Below are 17,192 nucleotides of genomic sequence, written 5' to 3'. Positions count from 1 at the left end.
GTAGCCCTAGGCTCTCTGGACCAGCGACCTGTCCTCCCAGCAGGATCTTAAGGACATGTCGCTTCTGGGCTTGAAGGCCTCAATCAGCCCTCCCCTGGCCAGTGTAGATGAAGTCCATACTCTCTGAGGCTTACAAGTTCCCTGCCTGTAACCACCCAGAACCCGGACTCCTTTGCACACTTGATCTTGATCTTGAATTTGATCAAGCAGCACCCAGATCTTGGGAAGCCTTTCCATATAGGGTTCCCCGCCCGGTGCAGAGCTGGTTCGGGCACAGAGCAGCCAGTGGTGACCATCTGTCCACTGGCTCCCTTGTCCTTGTGTGCCAGCAGCCTGGCAGAAGGGTGAGGCAGGGCAGACTTAGAGTGTGAGCAGGGGAGAGAAAGAAAAACCATTTCTGCCACCAGGAGATGGCAGAGCTCCAGGTTGTGAGTCTGCTGCCCTCCCAACTCCCTGGTTTCCAGGGGGGTTTTTTTGTTTTTTGTTCTCTGTGTTTTTTTTTTTTTTTTTTTGGTATTTATTTATTTATTTATTTATTTATTTATTTATTTATTTATTATTTTATTTTAAGATTTATTTGACAGAGAGACAGCCAGAAAGGGAACACAGGCAGGGGGAGTGGGAGAAGGAGAAGGAGAAGCAGGCTTCCTGCCGAGTAGAGAGTCTGACTTGGGGCTTGAACCCAGGACCCTGGAATCATGACCTGAGCTGAAGGCAGATGCTTAATGCCTGAGACACCCAGGCGCCCCATGCTTTTTGTTTTAAAATAGGTTCCACACCCAGCGTGGGGTTTGGACTCCCGGCCCCGAGATCAAGAGTTACATGCTCTACCGATTGAGCCAGCCAGGCGCCCTTGGTCCCCAGGGGCTTTATTATTTCACTTAATCTGCACAACAACCCAATGGTCTCTGTTTATGGGACAGACAGCTGAGGAATAACAGGGACTCCCAGCCCAAGTCTGCCAGATTCCAAGGCCCAGGCCCTTAACCAGTGGTATTTTCCTGGTGCATAATGAGAGTAAAACCCCGTGTGTTTATTTCGAGGCTGTGTTCATCTGCAAAGCCCTTCATCCTACCTCTCATCCTGCCCGACCCCCAGAAGGCAGCTTTGTGGGGTGGTAGAGTGCAATGACCGCATCCTTGGTGGATGGAAAAGGCAGGCACTGCCCTCAGCATGGGTGTAGAGCGGAGGAGGGACCTGGCCCGGGAAGGGCTTTCCCTGGCTCTGTGACTTGTCCCCACCTGAGTCCCAAGCAGCAGCCCCCCCCCCGCCCACCCGCCACGGTGGGGATGAGCCTGAGTCCCGCCTGCTGCAGCAGAGGTCCTGGGGGCTCTGCGGGCTACCGTCCCGCCTGGCAGAACGTGTGTCCTGTTGCCTCTTTGCAGACATGATTAACAAGCAGGACTGTAAGTACGGGGATAACTGCACCTTCGCCTACCATCAGGAGGAGATCGACGTGTGGACAGAGGAGCGGAAGGGCACCCTCAACCGTGACCTTCTCTTTGACCCGCTGGGGGGCGTCAAGCGCGGCAGCCTCACCATCGCCAAGCTCCTTAAGGAGCACCAGGGCATCTTCACTTTCCTCTGTGAGGTACCCGCTGTGAGGACCCCCACCTCTTGCCTACTGTGCTGTCCCACTTGCCTGCCACCCCACAGTCAATGGCGTAGATGGCACTGGAGAGGGGCTCCCTGGAGTGCCCTGTTATCAGATGTCAGTCCTGACACCTGGCCGTTTGGGAGGCCTGACTTGAGAATCAGTAGGTGCTTGGACTGCCAGAAAGGCCCATAGGACCCTGTCTCGCTCAAGAAAAGAAAGAGAGTCCTGCCCGCTCTTTCCAAATGGCCATCAGAGGCCATGGTGGGCACCAGGTGCTGTACGTACTTGCCCTCCCCACATCTCCTTGTCCAGCTGTGCGGGCTCCGGTGCCCAGCACGTCTCCCTGCCCACTTGCCTGCCTATATCCAGGCTGTCCCCTCTCCCGGGAGTGCCCTCCCTGTGTTCCCATATCTTGGACGCTCTGAGGCTCAGCTCTGATCCCAGCAGTTGTCATAAATTCCTTCCCCAGAGCTGCCACAGCAGACCCTGCCGGCCCCCGGCTTCCCTGCCTGATCGGAGCATGTTGAGGGCAGTGTCAGGGTCAGATCCCTCTCCATGTGGAGCCAGAGGTCTGGATCCAGGTTGCTGGCAGGGTTGGTGCCGCTCAGCCCAACCTTGACCCAGTGCACAGCCAGCCCTTCCCCCCGCAACTCTCAGAGCAGGTGGACTGGCCGCTCCCTTCAGAGCTCCCAGCCAGCAGCTGCATGTACTTTCCAAAGCATTTGCAGTTCTGTTGTGTCCTTTCTGAGCTTCCCAGTGGACCTGTGGGACAGCAGGCACGGTCACCCCAGTTTCCAGCTGAGGAAACTCAGGCCCAGAGACCTAGAGTTGCACCCTGCCCCAGGCATCTGGAGTGGTGGGACCCCAGAGACACAGCCCAGGCTATCCAGGGGCCAGAGTCAGAGAGGTGGGAGCCACAGAGCCTGAGGTGCCCTTTCTCACTCCCCTGACTTAGAGCAGGGCTAGCAGGGACCCAGTCTGCCCCTCCCAGGGTGGCTTTGCTGGGTCCCAGCCCCTCTCCTCCCTGGGCAGATCTGCTTTGACAGTAAGCCCCGGATCATCAGCAAAGGCACCAAGGACTCCCCGTCGGTCTGCTCCAACCTGGCTGCCAAGCACAGCTTCTACAACAACAAGTGAGTGGGACCCACAGCCTGGGCCTAGGAGCAGGGGCCCATGGAGAGCTGGGGTGGTTCAGATCCCTGGGGAGCAACTGATGGGTGGATCTAGGGTGCCAAGGCGAGGTGCAGAATTTAGGGCTCAGAGCCAGCATCTTACAGTCTCTGTTGTACTGATGGGGCTTGGAAGTGGCTCACTCAGTAGGCACGTGAGAGGCCACTTCTCTGACTCCCATCCGGTGCCCTCCACTCCCATGACATTGGCGGCACACAATGAGTAAGAGGGTCTGGGTCAGGCCCGGCACCCACCTTTGCTCCCTCTGACTCCCCTTGGCTCCCCCCACATGGATGATTAGAGCCCTGGGCCCTGAGTCAGACAAACCTGGGTCCTCTCCCAGCCTGGTCAATGCCTGTTTCATGTCCTGTGGCCCTTGGTTTCCCTGTCTGGGAAGTTGATGATAAAGCCGATCTTCTAGAGTTGCCGTGAGCATCGTTAAAATCCTGTCCCACAATTCTAATATATTTGACTTGTGTTTTATCTTAACCACCAGACTATTCCTTCTGTAGCTCAGGAGAGCACCCCTTGCCCCCAGAGGCTCAAAATACCCCATCATCTTTGTGTTCTCGCTGTGGTTCTGTGGGTTCTGTATTTTCCTTACTCCCCTCCGAATCTGGCTGGATTGCAGAATTATGGTTTTGTGTGTGTGTGTGTGTGTTTTAAGATTGATTGATTGATTTGAGAGAGAGAGAAAACATGAGTGGGAATGGTAAAGGCAGAGGGAAAGAGAGTCTCAAGCAGAGTCCATGCTGCGCGGGAACCCCACGCTAGGCGGGAGCCCCACGCGGGGCTCTGGCCCACGACCCCAAGATCGCAACCTGCAGAGTTACCTCTATGATTATGAAATACAAACTAAAGAACAACAACAAATAAAATAAAATAAAATGCTGTCCCAGAGGAGGTGCTGGAATCCTGCTTCTCTGGTTCTGGGGCATCAGGCTGGGAACCTGCTTGTCTTCCCTCCCCCCATCTGATCCGCCCCCCGCCGGCACTCCCTTCTCCCAGCCTCCTGGCAGGTGGGATCTGTGGCCTCCCACTGGCAGTGCAACCTTGGAGCTGGCCCTGGATTGAGGCCAGGAAAGGAACACACCGCCAGGACGGCCTGAGTGTAGGACCCCCACCTCTTGCCTACTGTGCTGTCCTATTTTGGAAGCCTTTTAATAGGGCAGGAAGCCCCTCCCCTTAGGCTTGCGCTGTACCTGAGGGACTCGAGGGAGAGGGGAGGGGGCTCCAGCCTTCATCGTGCCTCTCCCCCCTGCCCTCTGCCTGCCAGGTGCCTGGTGCACATCGTCCGCTCCACCTCCCTCAAGTACTCCAAGATCCGCCAGTTCCAGGAGCATTTCCAGTTTGACGTGTGCCGCCACGAGGTGCGCTACGGCTGCCTGCGGGAAGACAGCTGCCACTTCGCCCACAGCTTCATCGAGCTCAAAGTCTGGCTGCTGCAGCAGTACTCAGGTGAGGGGGCTGGGCAGGGGCGGCCAGGGGGTAGGGGAGAGGCGCAGAATTGGCCCGAGGGTAGATGGGCCAGCCCTGGGCAGGTGGCAGAGGGAGGTCACAAGGGGCAGTTACTGGGGGGGGGCTCTGCAGGAGCTGTCCCCCCTACCCCCCAGACATCAGGGAGATCACAAAGGACACAAAGGCTCTGCTCTCAGGGACCCTCCCACTCCAGAAAGATCTTGGGTTTTTCCCTGGACCGAGCACTGCCGGGGGAACACACGTAGAAAGGGAGAGGAGGCAGAGCCCCGCTGCCCGGTTGGTCACCAGTGGGTCACTTCCCCTCACTGAGTCTCCATTTGTCGACCCCTGTGACCTGGTGATCGTACCCTCCACCTTGTGGCGCCTGGGCGGCTCAGCGGTTAAGGGTCTGCCTCCAGCTCAGGTCCTTGCTCTCCGGGAACATCTGCGATCTATAAGTAAGGGCAAGGCAGGCCATGTAACCAGTAGTATAAATCCCACGTTCCATCTGTTCTAGGACACAGGTTTCCCCCACTGTGTGCTGTAATGCAATTTAGCAGCACTGTTTTGGATGTAACATAAAATAACAGTGCATCTGACAATTGATGTCCTCTTCGAGTTGATGAAACAGGCTTATGTAATTTCAGACGTGCTCAGGGCTGAGAGGAAAGTAAAGCAAAGCAAAGGGCTGGGGAGGGACTCAGGCTGGGGCATTCGGGATAAGACGGTCAGGGAGGGCCTCCTGGGGAGGTGCTGTTGGAGCGAGGAAGGGCAGGGCGGGCACGCCGGGCAGAGGGAAGAGCAAGGCTGGAGGCCTTGAGGCAGGAGCCAGCTTGGTACAGAAACACTGCCCGGGAGAGCGGAGCTGCTTAGTGCCTGGCGGGAAGAGGTTGGTAGGGACCCAAGGGTGTAGCAGTCTCTAGGTCGTGCATAGAGTCGGGATTGTTCTGAATATGCAAGGTCTGGAGGGATTGGGCGGGGGGTGGAGGTATATGATGGATCAATATTTTTTAAAAGTCGCTCTGGCTCCTGGGTGGAGAATAGAGGGGTGAGGGCGAACAGTGGGGGAGCAGGGAAGGTGTGGCCCAGGCCAGGGCGACAGTGGCGGCGGTGGACGGTGTGAGCCCATGCTAGGGATATGTTGATGATGGTGGAGCCAGCAGTTGCTGTCGATGGAGCAGATATGAAATAGGAGACAAAGGATGGCATCCAGGTCACCGCACGGTTTCTGAGCAGAGTAACTGGAAGGATGGGGTTGGTCTGTTCTCAGAAGGGGAGGCTGTAGGAGGACCAGGTTTTGGGGGGGGGCGCATCCCATCAGGCTCAGTGTGGGACGAAGGGAGTTTGAGCTGCCTCTTGGACGTCAAGTGGAAATGTGGAGCAGGCAGCTGGCTGGGGAAGTTTGGAAGTCACAGGTGAGGTGAGGTCTGGGCTGTATTTGGGAATCCTCAGCAAGAAAATGGGTATCAGGTACGGTGCCTGGCCCAGAGTAAGTCTCCAGTGACCAGCGGTCACCATGGAGCAGTATCCATAGGACAAGGTCAAAAGGAAATCAGTCTGAGAAAGGGCCTGGAGGAGACGGGAGAGGCTCCAAGCTGTGCCTCAGAGGCTGGGTTCCACCGTCAGCAGTTGGACTAGGAAGGTCTGGGCCACCAGGTTCGGGTGTCTGGCCCTCTGCTGACCTTAAGCAAAGAGCAGTGGCCCCTCATCGAGCTAGTGAGCCAGGCTGGGCCAGGCATGGAGCCCTGAAAACAGTGGGCTCGGGGCTGCCAAGCAGCAGTCAGGCCTGAGACCCTGCTGAGGGAGGGGGGCTGAGCCGCTGGGGAGACCCTGGCATGAGGGCAGGGGCGTCCCCCTACCCTGCCGCAGGCCCAACACCTTTCTCCTGCATCTCCCCACTCTTGGCTGCATGGATTCTCCTGCTCCCTGTGAGGGCTTGGAGCAGGTCCTCCATTCCCAACTGAACAGACAGGCCCAGATGAGTGTGTTCCCTGCTCCGTGTGTCTCTCCATGGCGGGGCCTGGCTGGGGAGTGGGGCTCCTTGGGCCTGGGCCCTGCCGAACCCCTGCCTCTCTCCTCGCTGAGCTCTTTCATGGACGCCTGTGTCTGGTCCCGCCCTCCACAGGCATGACCCACGAAGATATCGTCCAGGAATCCAAGAAGTACTGGCAGCAGATGGAAGCCCACGCCGGGAAGGCCAGCAGTGGCTTGGTGAGGCCCTGGGTTGGCGCTGGGGATGGGATCTGGTCTTCGGGGGCCACTCTCCATCCCTGTAATGGAGCCTCCTTTCAGACGTACCCAGAAAATTACCAGAATGGTACAAAGAATTCCTGTGTACCCGTTTCTAGGTTCCCCAGATAGTAACCCATTTTACCACATTCTACACTTGCTTCACCCTACGTGTGTGTGTGTTTGTGTGTGTGTACACCCACACATAAACATTTGTGTACAATTATATACATATCTTCTTCTGAAGATGAGTTATAGTCGTGATGCTGTATCACCCCTAAATACTTTGGTGTCTGTAAGGCCACAGTCTTACATAATAACCACAGGACAATGGCATCACAGAACTAAGATTGGGATAATTTTTCAGATTATGGTGTCCCCTTAGTTAGATTTTGTGAATCATCCCGAAATCCCAAGTGACACTGCATTCACTAGTTGTGTCTGTCTAATCTCTTTCTCTCTCTCTCTTTTTGAAGATTTTACTTATTTATTTGAGAAAGTTAGAGGGACAGAGAGTGCACAAGCAGGGAGGAGGGGCAGAGGGAGAAGGAGAAGGGACCCCGACTGGGGACTCGATCCCAGGACCCTGAGATCATGACCCGAGCCGAAGGCACATGCTTAACCAACTAAGCCACCCAGGCGCCCCCATCTCGTTTCCTTTAATCTAGAGCAGTCCCCCGGCCTTTCTTGTCCTGCATGGCATTGATGGTTTTGAAGAGCAGCTGTCTTATACAAGGCTCACTCGTTTGGGATTGTCTGATGGTTCCTCAAATCCCAGAGCTGGTGTTACGTTCTCAGCTCTGTCCTCAGGAGGGTGTGTCCCTTTACTGGTGATTATTTGGTTAGACGCACCTGCCCTGTAGAAGTTTCTCTACTGTGAAGTTATGTTTTCCCCCTTTGTAATGCACAAGCGTCTTCTAGGGAGGGTCCCTGACACCCGTGTCAATATCCTGGTTTTCCTTCCCACGGGTCGTATCACCTCCCATCCGTCCCTGTCCAGGGCTGCTCCTGAAGAAGTGAGCTGCGGCACTGTGGCATTTGCAGATGGGGAAACTGAGTCTCAGAGCATGCTAGAGACTAACCTGGGGGCACACTCAGTGGTGTAAATGCCTGGTTTTCTGACGTCGCTCTGTTCCCCTACCACCCGACCCCATCCCCACTTCCCCTGAGGATGTCTCACCCATAAAATGGGGATCATATCCCTGCCTGGTGTGTCTCTGGGTGGGCGTGAGGGTCACAGATGCTGACCAGGCTGCAGCTTGCCGAGACCCTGCACTGCACTGGGCCCTGTGCGCTCCCTAATCCTCTTATCGTCCCCAAGAGGTGGGGACCATTATAGCCCTGGATTACAGCGGGGACAGGACGGGTGGTCTCGGGCCCAAGAGATAGTGTGAGGCGAGACCTCCGTGCCATCCGCACATGAGAGACAACCCCTTCCCCAGGCCAGGCCCACCCACTGGTCGCTTTGGGAGGAGGCTGGCCCCCTGGCCCCCACTGAGGCCAGCATGGGGGTGGGAGTGAACCAGGGAGCAGGGCAGGCTGGCCCCCAGGACTGCCTGGTCCCCTGGGAACATCTACCCCCCCCCCCCAGCCTGTCTTTTTGCTCCTTTTTCTTTCTCTCCCTCCTCTGTCCCTTCCTGTGCTCTTCTCCCTTCCCCCTCCCTGCCATGTGGTTTGGGTTTTGTTCCTGGCCAGGATCCCGGCTGAAAAGCAGTGAGGGGCTTGGCTTGGACCTCCAGTGTTCTCTTCGAGGACTGACCCCTCACTACCTCTCACCCCTTTTTCCTCCTCACGGCTGCCGCCAGGGTCCCCAGGTGTCCCGACAGGTTTCCACCCCCTCTTGCTGCCAGGGGCCCCACCGAGCCCACCCAAGATACCCCCCTTGGGCCTGGCTCTGGAGCAGGGCTTCTGCGCCAGGCTTGGCCATGACTAGGGCATGCGGCATCTTGCTTGCTTGCCATCTGAGGGCCGGGCCGGCAGCCCTGCGAGGCCTGTGAGCCCGGGTAGAAGCTGCTCGGGCCCCGTGCCCACGGCTCCGCAGCTGTGCTGTCCCACAGAGGGGCACAAGCACCTGCCTCTCACCAGGTTCCTGTCCTCAGGCCACTTACCCGGGAGTGGCTTAGCAACCTCGCAGAGCCTCTGCTTTTATCCAGTCACATGGGAATGACCCCACCTACCCTCCACCCCGACCAGGGCTGCCGCCAGGAGCTGCTGAGGCTGTAGGGTTGTGAAAAGGGAAGTTCAGTGAACTGGCAAGGCTGCCCATGAGAGCCGTCCCCCACTTAGCTCATCTGTGAAATGGGTCCCCTCAGGCTTCTGTGAGAATCCAGTGGAACACCTGGAAATCTGGAGTGGTGTGGAGAACCTCTTGCCCACTCCTAGCCCAGTGTGTGCCCCAGTTACGAAGGTCTCCTTTTTCCTTATCACCAAGGTGACATGGAGGTCATCCTGGGGCCGAGCCGGGCTGCAAGTCGTCTCCAGCACCAGGCCAGGGGTCAGTGAACACACGTAGACAGAACCCCTTCCTGCTCAAAGACAGGCCCTGAACTAGGGAGTGCCAGGCACACAGGGGGCTCCCATGGTGGGGGACATGTGTCCTCTTCCAGCCTGTGGCGGAGAGCGCTGCCTGGAGGCGTGACCCCCCATCTGCAGCTCCAGGGAGGAGAGGGGTGCTCTAGGTCACAGGAAAGGCAGTAGGTTAGCCAACATAGCTGCGTGAGGGGTTGAAGGGGGCAGAAGACAAGCCTGCTTGGGCATTTTTCCCGCATTTCACCCCCCCCACCCCATCCCAGGGGTGCAGAAGACTAGGCCGTCCTGCCTGCCAAGGCAAGGCTAGAGAAGAAGATGGACAGTGAACATGGTGGGGCCTGAGGGGGTCCAGGGCTGCCCGGAAGTCTGTGCCACCCCCCAAGGCAGGCTCCTGTGTGAGCGGCTTCCCGCCCGGGCCCTGCTGTCCCCCGGGCCCGGGCCTCATGTCAAGCTGAGCTGACCAATGTGAGGCAGTTTAGGTAGAGTGGGAGCTTCTAGGATGGGCAGCTGCCCCTTAGGAGTGCTCCAGGGAAGGCTTCCTAGAGGAGGTGGGGCTCGAGCTGGGTTTTGAAAGTTTCCAAAATCGGCCTGAAGACGTCTGGAGGAAGGGCATTCCGGGCGGAGGGAACAGCATGTGCAGAAACATGCCAGGCGCAGGGAGATGCGAGCAGCTCCAAAGAGCAGACCCGCGGGGACTAGCCTGGCAAGGCAGAGAGTGGTTGCGGGAACCAGGGGGCCCGTCCCAGGCCTGGCTCCCACACTGAGGCCGGGGGCGTGCCTCGCGTGGGGAGGTTACTTCCCTCTGGAAAGTGGTGATGATGGGCTGGCTCATTCTAAGGCTCCAGGTGGCCCTAGCACTCCTGGAGGCCACCTATGGGACAGACCCCAGGCGTCAGCCTGGATGACTCCCAGCCCTTTTGCCCCACAGGGCGCCCCTCGGACACACGGGCCCAGCACCTTCGACCTGCAGATGAAGTTCGTGTGTGGCCAGTGCTGGAGGAACGGGCAGGTGGTGGAGCCTGACAAAGACCTCAAGTACTGCAGTGCCAAGGCCCGGCACTGGTGAGCCGGGCGGGGGCTGCGGGGGCACCCATGACCCAGGTGGGAGCAGGGGCTGGGGGGCACCAGGGAGCCGGGCGGGGGCGGGGCCTGAGGGGGCTCCGGGGAGCCAGGTGGGGGATGCCCAGCAGAGCTGCCCGAGGGAGGAGGCCGGGGCTGTCCCCCGGGCCTCCCCACAAGCCCCCTCTGTCCTGCAGCTGGACCAAGGAGCGGCGGGTCCTTCTGGTGATGTCGAAGGCCAAGAGGAAATGGGTGTCCGTGAGGCCGCTGCCTTCCATTCGCAACTTCCCACAGCAATACGATGTGAGGGCCCGGAGCGGGGAGCAGGGTGGTGGCGGGAGCTCAGGTGTTGGGGGGGTGCTGAGGCGCCCCAGGAGGGCCTGCCTGCCTCCCGGGGCTGTGCAGACTGTGGCAGGACTCAGCCGGCTCTCCCCACGCCCACCCTGCAGCTCTGCATCCACGCGCAGAACGGCCGCAAGTGCCAGTACGTGGGGAACTGCTCCTTCGCACACAGCCCGGAGGAGAGGGACATGTGGACGTTCATGAAGGAGAACAAGAGTGAGGGCAAGAGGGGCGCCGGGGTGGCTCAGTGGGGTAAAGCCTCTGCCTTCGACTCAGGTCATGATCTCGGGGTCCTGGGATCGAGCCCCACATCTGGCTCTCTGCTCAGCGGGGAGCCTGCTTCCTCCTCTCTCTCACTCTCTGCCTGCCTCTCTGCCTACTTGTGATCTCTGTCTGTCAAATAAATAAATAAATAACCTTTAAAAAAAAAAAAAAGAAAAGCGTGAGGGCAAGAGCGGGCCCAGTGCCCCCGCGGTGCCAGACCCTCTCCTCAGCAGGCCCAGGAGCACCTGCTCCGTCTTCCTTTGCCACCCCAGGCCGTACCCTCTCTGTGTCTTCTCTTGCTGACTGGGCAGCCCAACAGCAAGGCCTGGGGTGCCCCCAGCTCACGGGTCCGGGGGTGGGGGATCGGGGCAGAATGGAGGGAGGCTCCCTTCCCACCGGGCACCTCTCTTCCCCTCCAGTCTTGGACATGCAGCAGACCTATGACATGTGGCTGAAGAAACACAACCCAGGGAAGCCAGGGGAAGGGACCCCGATCAGTTCTCGGGAAGGGGAGAAGCAGATCCAGATGCCCACAGACTACGCCGACATCATGGTAACAGCCTGCTTTGGCCGGGGTCTGAGGCTGATCTGGGAGGGCGTGGGGCGGGCCCGGCGTCCCCGGGCTGGGGGGTGGGGAGGTGGGCCGGGGAGCAAGGAGTGGGCACCCATGGCAGCTGTGCCCCCAGATGGGCTACCACTGCTGGCTCTGCGGCAAGAACAGCAACAGCAAGAAGCAGTGGCAGCAGCACATCCAGTCCGAGAAGCACAAGGAGAAGGTCTTCACCTCCGACAGCGACGCCAGCGGCTGGGCCTACCGCTTCCCCATGGGGGAGTTCCGGCTCTGCGACAGGTGCTCCCTGGGCGGCCGGGGCCATGGGGCGGGCTCGGCGGGACCTGGCGGGCAGCGGGGTAGACCTGAGATGAGCCTGTGTCCAGCCCTGGCTCTCCCTGGCCTGGAGATAGCAGCACACAGAGGGGGGTGTCCCTCGAGGGGACAGCTGCTCCTGGGTGTGCGGAGTGTGGGGGCAGGGTGGGGTGGGGTGGGCTCAGAACTGCCAGACCCCTGCCAGGAGCCCTGGGGCAGATCCCAGAGGGGGCTGGGACGGGCCAGCTTTCATCAGGACTCAGGTGCCCAGGGAGAGGCTTGTCTTCGGGGGAGGTTAAGCCACGGGTCCACAGCTGGTGGTGGAAAGGGTGTGGGGCGTGGGCAGTGAGCCTCCTGCTGCCCACAGGCTCCAGAAGGGCAAGGCCTGCCCAGATGGGGACAAGTGCCGCTGCGCTCACGGGCAGGAGGAGCTCACCGAGTGGCTGGACCGGCGCGAGGTGCTGAAGCAGAAGCTGGCCAAGGCCCGCAAGGATATGCTTCTGTGCCCACGGGACGACGACTTTGGCAAATACAACTTCCTGCTGCAAGAGGATGGGAACCCCGCTGGTGCCGCCCCGGAAGCCCCTGTGGCCGCCGCTGTCACCGGGGAGTAGGGCCAGCTCTGGGCCCTCGGGTGAAGTCCTAGGGTCGGGGGCAGGGGTGGGGACAGAGGGCCTGATAGGAGGGCCAGGGCAGGCTAGGGCTGGGGGTGGGGGGCCGCCCTCCTCAGGCAGCCCCCGGCCCCCTGGGGCCCTGTCCATCCTCTCTGCCCCCACCACCTGTGTGCATACCCAGGTGCACGTGCTGCAGCCCTAAGCGGTCCCAGGGTCCTCATCCTGCTGGAACCCCGGGCAGATACCCCCCAACCCCCGGCTCTTCTGGTTGGGGAGGGAGGGGCCTGGCTGACCCCTCCAGCTTCAGCCTACAGCTTTAACTTCTGTCTGGTCCTAAAGGGGGCCCAAAGCTCAGGGCTGGGGAGCCTGGGGTCCCCACTTGAATCTGCAGCGGGAGGGTCCTTCTCCCTGCCCCACCCTCCCCCCATCCTCACCTCCCCTGGAGGGGAGGGCAGATCAGGACACAACAGAGGGCTGGAGGCCCCAATTAGCTTTAAAATGCAGCCCCAGGATGGAGCTGGGAACACAGTACATGTCGCTCGCCCTCTGGGGCCTCAGTTTCCCCTGTGGTTAGAAGAGTGGGAGGGGCTGGGCTTGATGATCTCTGGAGCTTCTCCAGTCAGGCCACCAGCCCAGCCCTGCTCCTGTGGGCCACGGAATGTGGACTATAGGTGCTCAGAGTCCTTGGAGATGACTCCGCCCAAAAGCCCTTACTGCAGAGAGGGAGACTAAGACCCTCCGGGAAGGAGGGGTGATCCGCCAGGCTCTCCAGCCCAGGGCACGGGGTAGAGCCTGGAGGCACACTGTAGTCGAAAGGTTGAAGACCAGATGTCTGCTGGACCCTCCACGCTCTGGGCAGGTCCATGACCGTCTCCAAATCAGTGTGGCATTGGGTCCCAGGCAGCGCCCCGCTGTGGGCCGAGGAAGGGAGGCTCAGGGTGCTGGTCATGTCAGCACCCTGCAGAGGGACTGTCCCCTCCTTAGGATGGTGGTGGGGAGTGTGGCAGCAGGTTACTTCCCACGCCCACTTAGGGTACTGGTAACGGGCTGGGCACCCACGGTCGCACCTTCTGCAGGATGAACCGGAAGGCAGGGCAAGTGCGGGGCTCAGGGAGCACGGAGAGAAGGGAAACGAAGCTGGGCACCCAGAATGGCCCTCTTCTCCTCTCCCCAGACCTGGACGTACGGTTGTGCCTGTCTGTCCTGGCCTTCCCTGATTCCCTGCCCCGCCAGCTGCCTGGGACCTCAGCCGACCCCCAACCCCTGCCCCTAGCCACTAAGCCCTGTCCCATCTGTCTCGTCTGACTTGTCTGCGTGCGCCCCTTCCTCTGCATCCCACTCCCTATGGGCAGACCCAGCCTCTCCTGGTTCCCAAGACATTCCAGATTGTCCCACGCGGTTGGCACAAAGAGTGGGGCCCCCCCGGAAGGAACCGGGGACCACAGCTGGAGTCCGGGGTGGGGGGGGGGTGAGACAGAATGGAATGCCCCTCATTTCTCCTCAAGCAAGGATCGATAGTGAGCGATGATGTGGTTCTGGGCACCCGGGCACAGAGAACGCTGTTTCTCTAGCCGTCACTGCCCAGCCTTCCCCAGTAACCATGGCATGCACCCTTTCCTCTCCCTGCGCCCTTCCCCCAGCGGGCCGCACCCCGGTGCAGGCAGCGTGACTGGAGGGAAGGAGAGACCACACCCAAGGTGAGGGCCGTGGCCGTGGCCGTGAATGTCGATGACACTTGTTTTCCCTGATCCGTGGTGTTGCAGTCTGTCGTCACCAGCCTCGTTTTTAGTGTGTATATATGTCGCCCCCGTGATGCATATATACACAGGTATTAAATATATCGCTCTATATAATATTATATATGTGTGTGGTATCCAAGGAATGACTTCTAATGAGGGCTAAAGATAAAGAATTTGGCCAGAAAATGCAGCCATCCTGGTGTAATTAAGAGGGGTTTTTCAGATGCAGGGACTTAGAGCCGTGGGTTGGAGGGGGGTTGGCAGCGGGGGTGGGAGGGGCCCCGCCTGGGCCCGGTTTCCAGACCATTCTGGCCTCGCTGGGAGAGAGCAGTGGTGCTCCAGGAAAGGAAATGATTGGTGTTTGTCTCCCGCCCAGAAGAATAGGATTAGAGTCCAGATTTTTCTTCTTCCACCTGTTACCCGTCCAGGGGCCCTTGGGATCTAGGGCTCCCTGGCCTGGCCAGAGATGGATCCCCCCTGCCCTGGGTTGGGAAGAGAGCAAGAGGCAGGGGGTTGGGGGGGACAGGAGTCCACTTTGAACGATGAGGGTGATTATTTCAGTCATGACCCCGACTGGGAGGCTTGGAGAGAGTTGAATCAGGGGCCTGTGCCCACTGCCAGCGGGCAGACGAGACTTCAGACATGGTGGGGTGGGGGGCAGGTGCCCCAACGTGAGTGTCCCTTTGGGGTAGGGGAAAGAGGGATGCTGCATTTCTCAGCTGGGCAGTAATCAATTTAATGGTCCTTTTAAAATGTCTGTGTATTAAAAATTTAAGAATACCACACTTTAATATTAAATATTCATAAGGTCTAGTATCTTGATAATAATGTAGATGTTTTAATAACAATTTTTGTCCTTCTTAAAATAAAATGAAAGAAACTTGATTCTTTTAGCCTTTGTTCTAGAAAATAAATGTGTGCACTTTGACCTCTCCCCCTCCCCCCGCCCAGGTGTTGCTCCTGTTCCTCCCTGCCTGTCCCTTGTGCCTGGGGGCCTGGGCTGCTTGGTATCTGTGGGGCAGAGCTGGCGCGCTGGGCAGGCCTAAAGGCGGACATTCCAAGGGGTGAGGGGCAGAAGGTCTGTGTCCCTGTGTAAACAGGGCAGCCCAGCTGACCCCAGCTCAGGCAGCACCTCGGCTGGCGGGGACAAGCTGTACTGTGTACAAGTGGGCCCAGCAGCCACCCTTCGCCCTGCTCCAGCCCGCCCACTCCCAGCCCTCCGCTTAGGGCTGTCAAAGGTACCCACCCCTCCCCGCATCCATCAAGGGCACCGTCTTGAGTTCAGAGGGCTGGCTCTGTGCCCTTTCTGGGTGTGGCTTTTCCAGAAAAGTAAGGGGCCACGCCACGCTTTGGAATAAGATTCTGACTGCACCGGGGACAAGTCGGGGCCCAGATTTCTCATCCTTAAAAAGGGAGAGCGTATTAGATTGGGGATTCTTGAGTAGGGGAAGCCCATCTCTGCTGGGGTGAGAGGTGCTTTTCCAGAACTCCTGCACCGTGTGCGTCGCGGGTGATGGAGGGGAATCCCAACGGGAGGGGCCGCACGTGTTCAAGAAGGAGCGCTCACCCCACGGCTCCCCACGGCTTGCAACTAGTGTGCAGTGGCACCGGGACAGGGGTCCAAGGCCTGTGACTTCTCCAAGGTGGAGTCCTTTGGGTCAGATATGCAGAGGGGCTCAGGGACTTGATGAATGTCCAGATGAGCCGGAGGAACCACCAACTTGACCGAGTGCCTTCTGCGCACAGGCACTGCGTACGGCGTGTCCGTTCTCTACTGCAGTCCTGCACGTTTGATGTCCAGCTCTTACAGATGTTCAGCAGAGGTTCCAACGACCCTCAGAAAGGAGACAGTAAAACAAGAACCACTGGGAACTGAGGGATTGGCAAAGGTCCCTTCGGCACTTATGTTCTGGGGTTCTCAGCACCCCTGGAAACACCAAAGTGGTCCAGCAAGGTACCACCCCTGGAGGAAAAATGCAGGTCCGTCCTTGGGCTGGAGAGATCATGAACCTGCATCCAGACCTGCTCGAACGCAGAAAAATCAAAGAAAGTAAGAAAAGCAGTACCTGGCGGATGAAATTCTTAAGTCCTCTACATTCCCCTAAATTCTCTTCTGGTCCTCCTTTAGCTCAAAAGGCTAAACAGTGAGCACCCACTCTATCTCAGGTCCTGGGAACACGGTTCCTGAAGAAACGTGGCTTCCCTTGACTCCACAGTGTGCCAGGGGATACAGACCCACGAGGGAGAGTGTAGGAAGGTAGGACAGGCACAGTGATGGGGGTACTGCAGGTGTCAGATCCAGGGAGGGCTTCCTGGAGGAGGCAAAAAAACAGAAGAGAGGCTTGAAGAGATAGCCGTATCACTGTCATCGACGTGCACACTCTGTCCTGCATCTGTCTTTTTCTCTGTTGTATTTCACGCGTGCGTCTCCAAGCCCCGGTGAAAGCTACGTATTTACAATCGGTGGCTGACCCTTCCTCCATCAAGGGGCCAGAGCTGGCTTGAGCAGCCTCTGGTTACTGAGCCCTTGGCTGTTTCTGGTCTTCACGCCTGTGGGTAAAGGGGGCAGGGAGCCCCACCACCACCACCATGGGCCCCAGCAGGCTCCTCCTGCCTGCCTCTGGGGAAGCTGCTGCTAGGGAAGTCCACCTGGGCAGGTGGGGTGGCTGTCAGGGACCTGCAGGTGGGTGGGGGGAAACTCTGCGCCTCTCTAGAGAAAGCCCTGGAGGACTCTGCCAGAAAGCACGTCCACATAACCCCCTACGGGGTGGGGGTGGGAATCTACAGCGGGTGTCAGACCTCTGAGCCAGGAAACCGAAGTGCAGACAGTCCCAACATTGCCGCCTGGAGGTCCCTTCCAGAGGTCTCCAGATTTCTCTGCAGGCTCCCCCCTCCCTGTCTTTCCCCTCTCCAGCTGCCTGACCCAGCAACCCGCCGATGTCGCCCCTGCGTGACCACAGGTGACGCTGCCAACTGGATACGCTGGGTGCAGAGGAGGGGGTGCCACGTGGGCTGACTTGCAGTGGCATGAAAATCCCCTAAGGGTAGGGACCTGCCTGGCAGGGAGTGTCACAAGATCTAGGCTGGTACCAGCTATGCAGTAAGCACTCACACACGGTCTCAGATACTTAGTACATTTGTACATTGAAAGGCTTCTGCAGAGGGGTGCCTGGGTGCCTCAGCCGGCAAAGCATCTGCTTTTGGCTCAGGTTATGATCCTGGGGTTCTGGGATCGAGCCCTCCCGGGTGGGGCTCCCTGCTCCATGGAGAGTCTGCCTCTCCCTCTCCTCTGCCCCTTCCCCCTGCCCCGTGCTTTCTCTCTCTCT

General features: G+C 58.9%; 1 protein-coding gene across 7 annotated transcripts in view; it reads left to right on the top strand.

The window, feature by feature from the left end:
- The window catches only part of ZC3H7B (zinc finger CCCH-type containing 7B), a 56,324-nt gene extending 41,573 nt beyond the window's left edge, over positions 1-14,751 (top strand). For all 7 annotated transcript variants that reach the window (XM_032346146.1, XM_032346143.1, XM_032346141.1 and 4 more), the window contains exons 14-23: positions 1,386-1,591; positions 2,630-2,730; positions 4,044-4,225; positions 6,351-6,436; positions 9,912-10,045; positions 10,240-10,345; positions 10,492-10,600; positions 11,068-11,201; positions 11,335-11,498; positions 11,881-14,751. In XM_032346146.1, coding sequence (XP_032202037.1) covers positions 1,386-1,591; positions 2,630-2,730; positions 4,044-4,225; positions 6,351-6,436; positions 9,912-10,045; positions 10,240-10,345; positions 10,492-10,600; positions 11,068-11,201; positions 11,335-11,498; positions 11,881-12,127 — 1,469 coding nt within the window. In that variant the 3' untranslated portion in view covers positions 12,128-14,751. The remainder of the gene's footprint in view (positions 1-1,385; positions 1,592-2,629; positions 2,731-4,043; positions 4,226-6,350; positions 6,437-9,911; positions 10,046-10,239; positions 10,346-10,491; positions 10,601-11,067; positions 11,202-11,334; positions 11,499-11,880) is intronic.
- The last annotated feature ends 2,441 nt before the right edge of the window (positions 14,752-17,192 follow it).

This window comes from Mustela erminea, chromosome 6 (genome assembly GCF_009829155.1).
Source record: "Mustela erminea isolate mMusErm1 chromosome 6, mMusErm1.Pri, whole genome shotgun sequence".
NCBI classification, from domain to species: domain Eukaryota; kingdom Metazoa; phylum Chordata; class Mammalia; order Carnivora; family Mustelidae; genus Mustela; species Mustela erminea.
The sequence above is the reverse complement of the archived record's forward strand: the minus strand, read 5'-3'. Positions and strand labels throughout refer to the sequence as shown.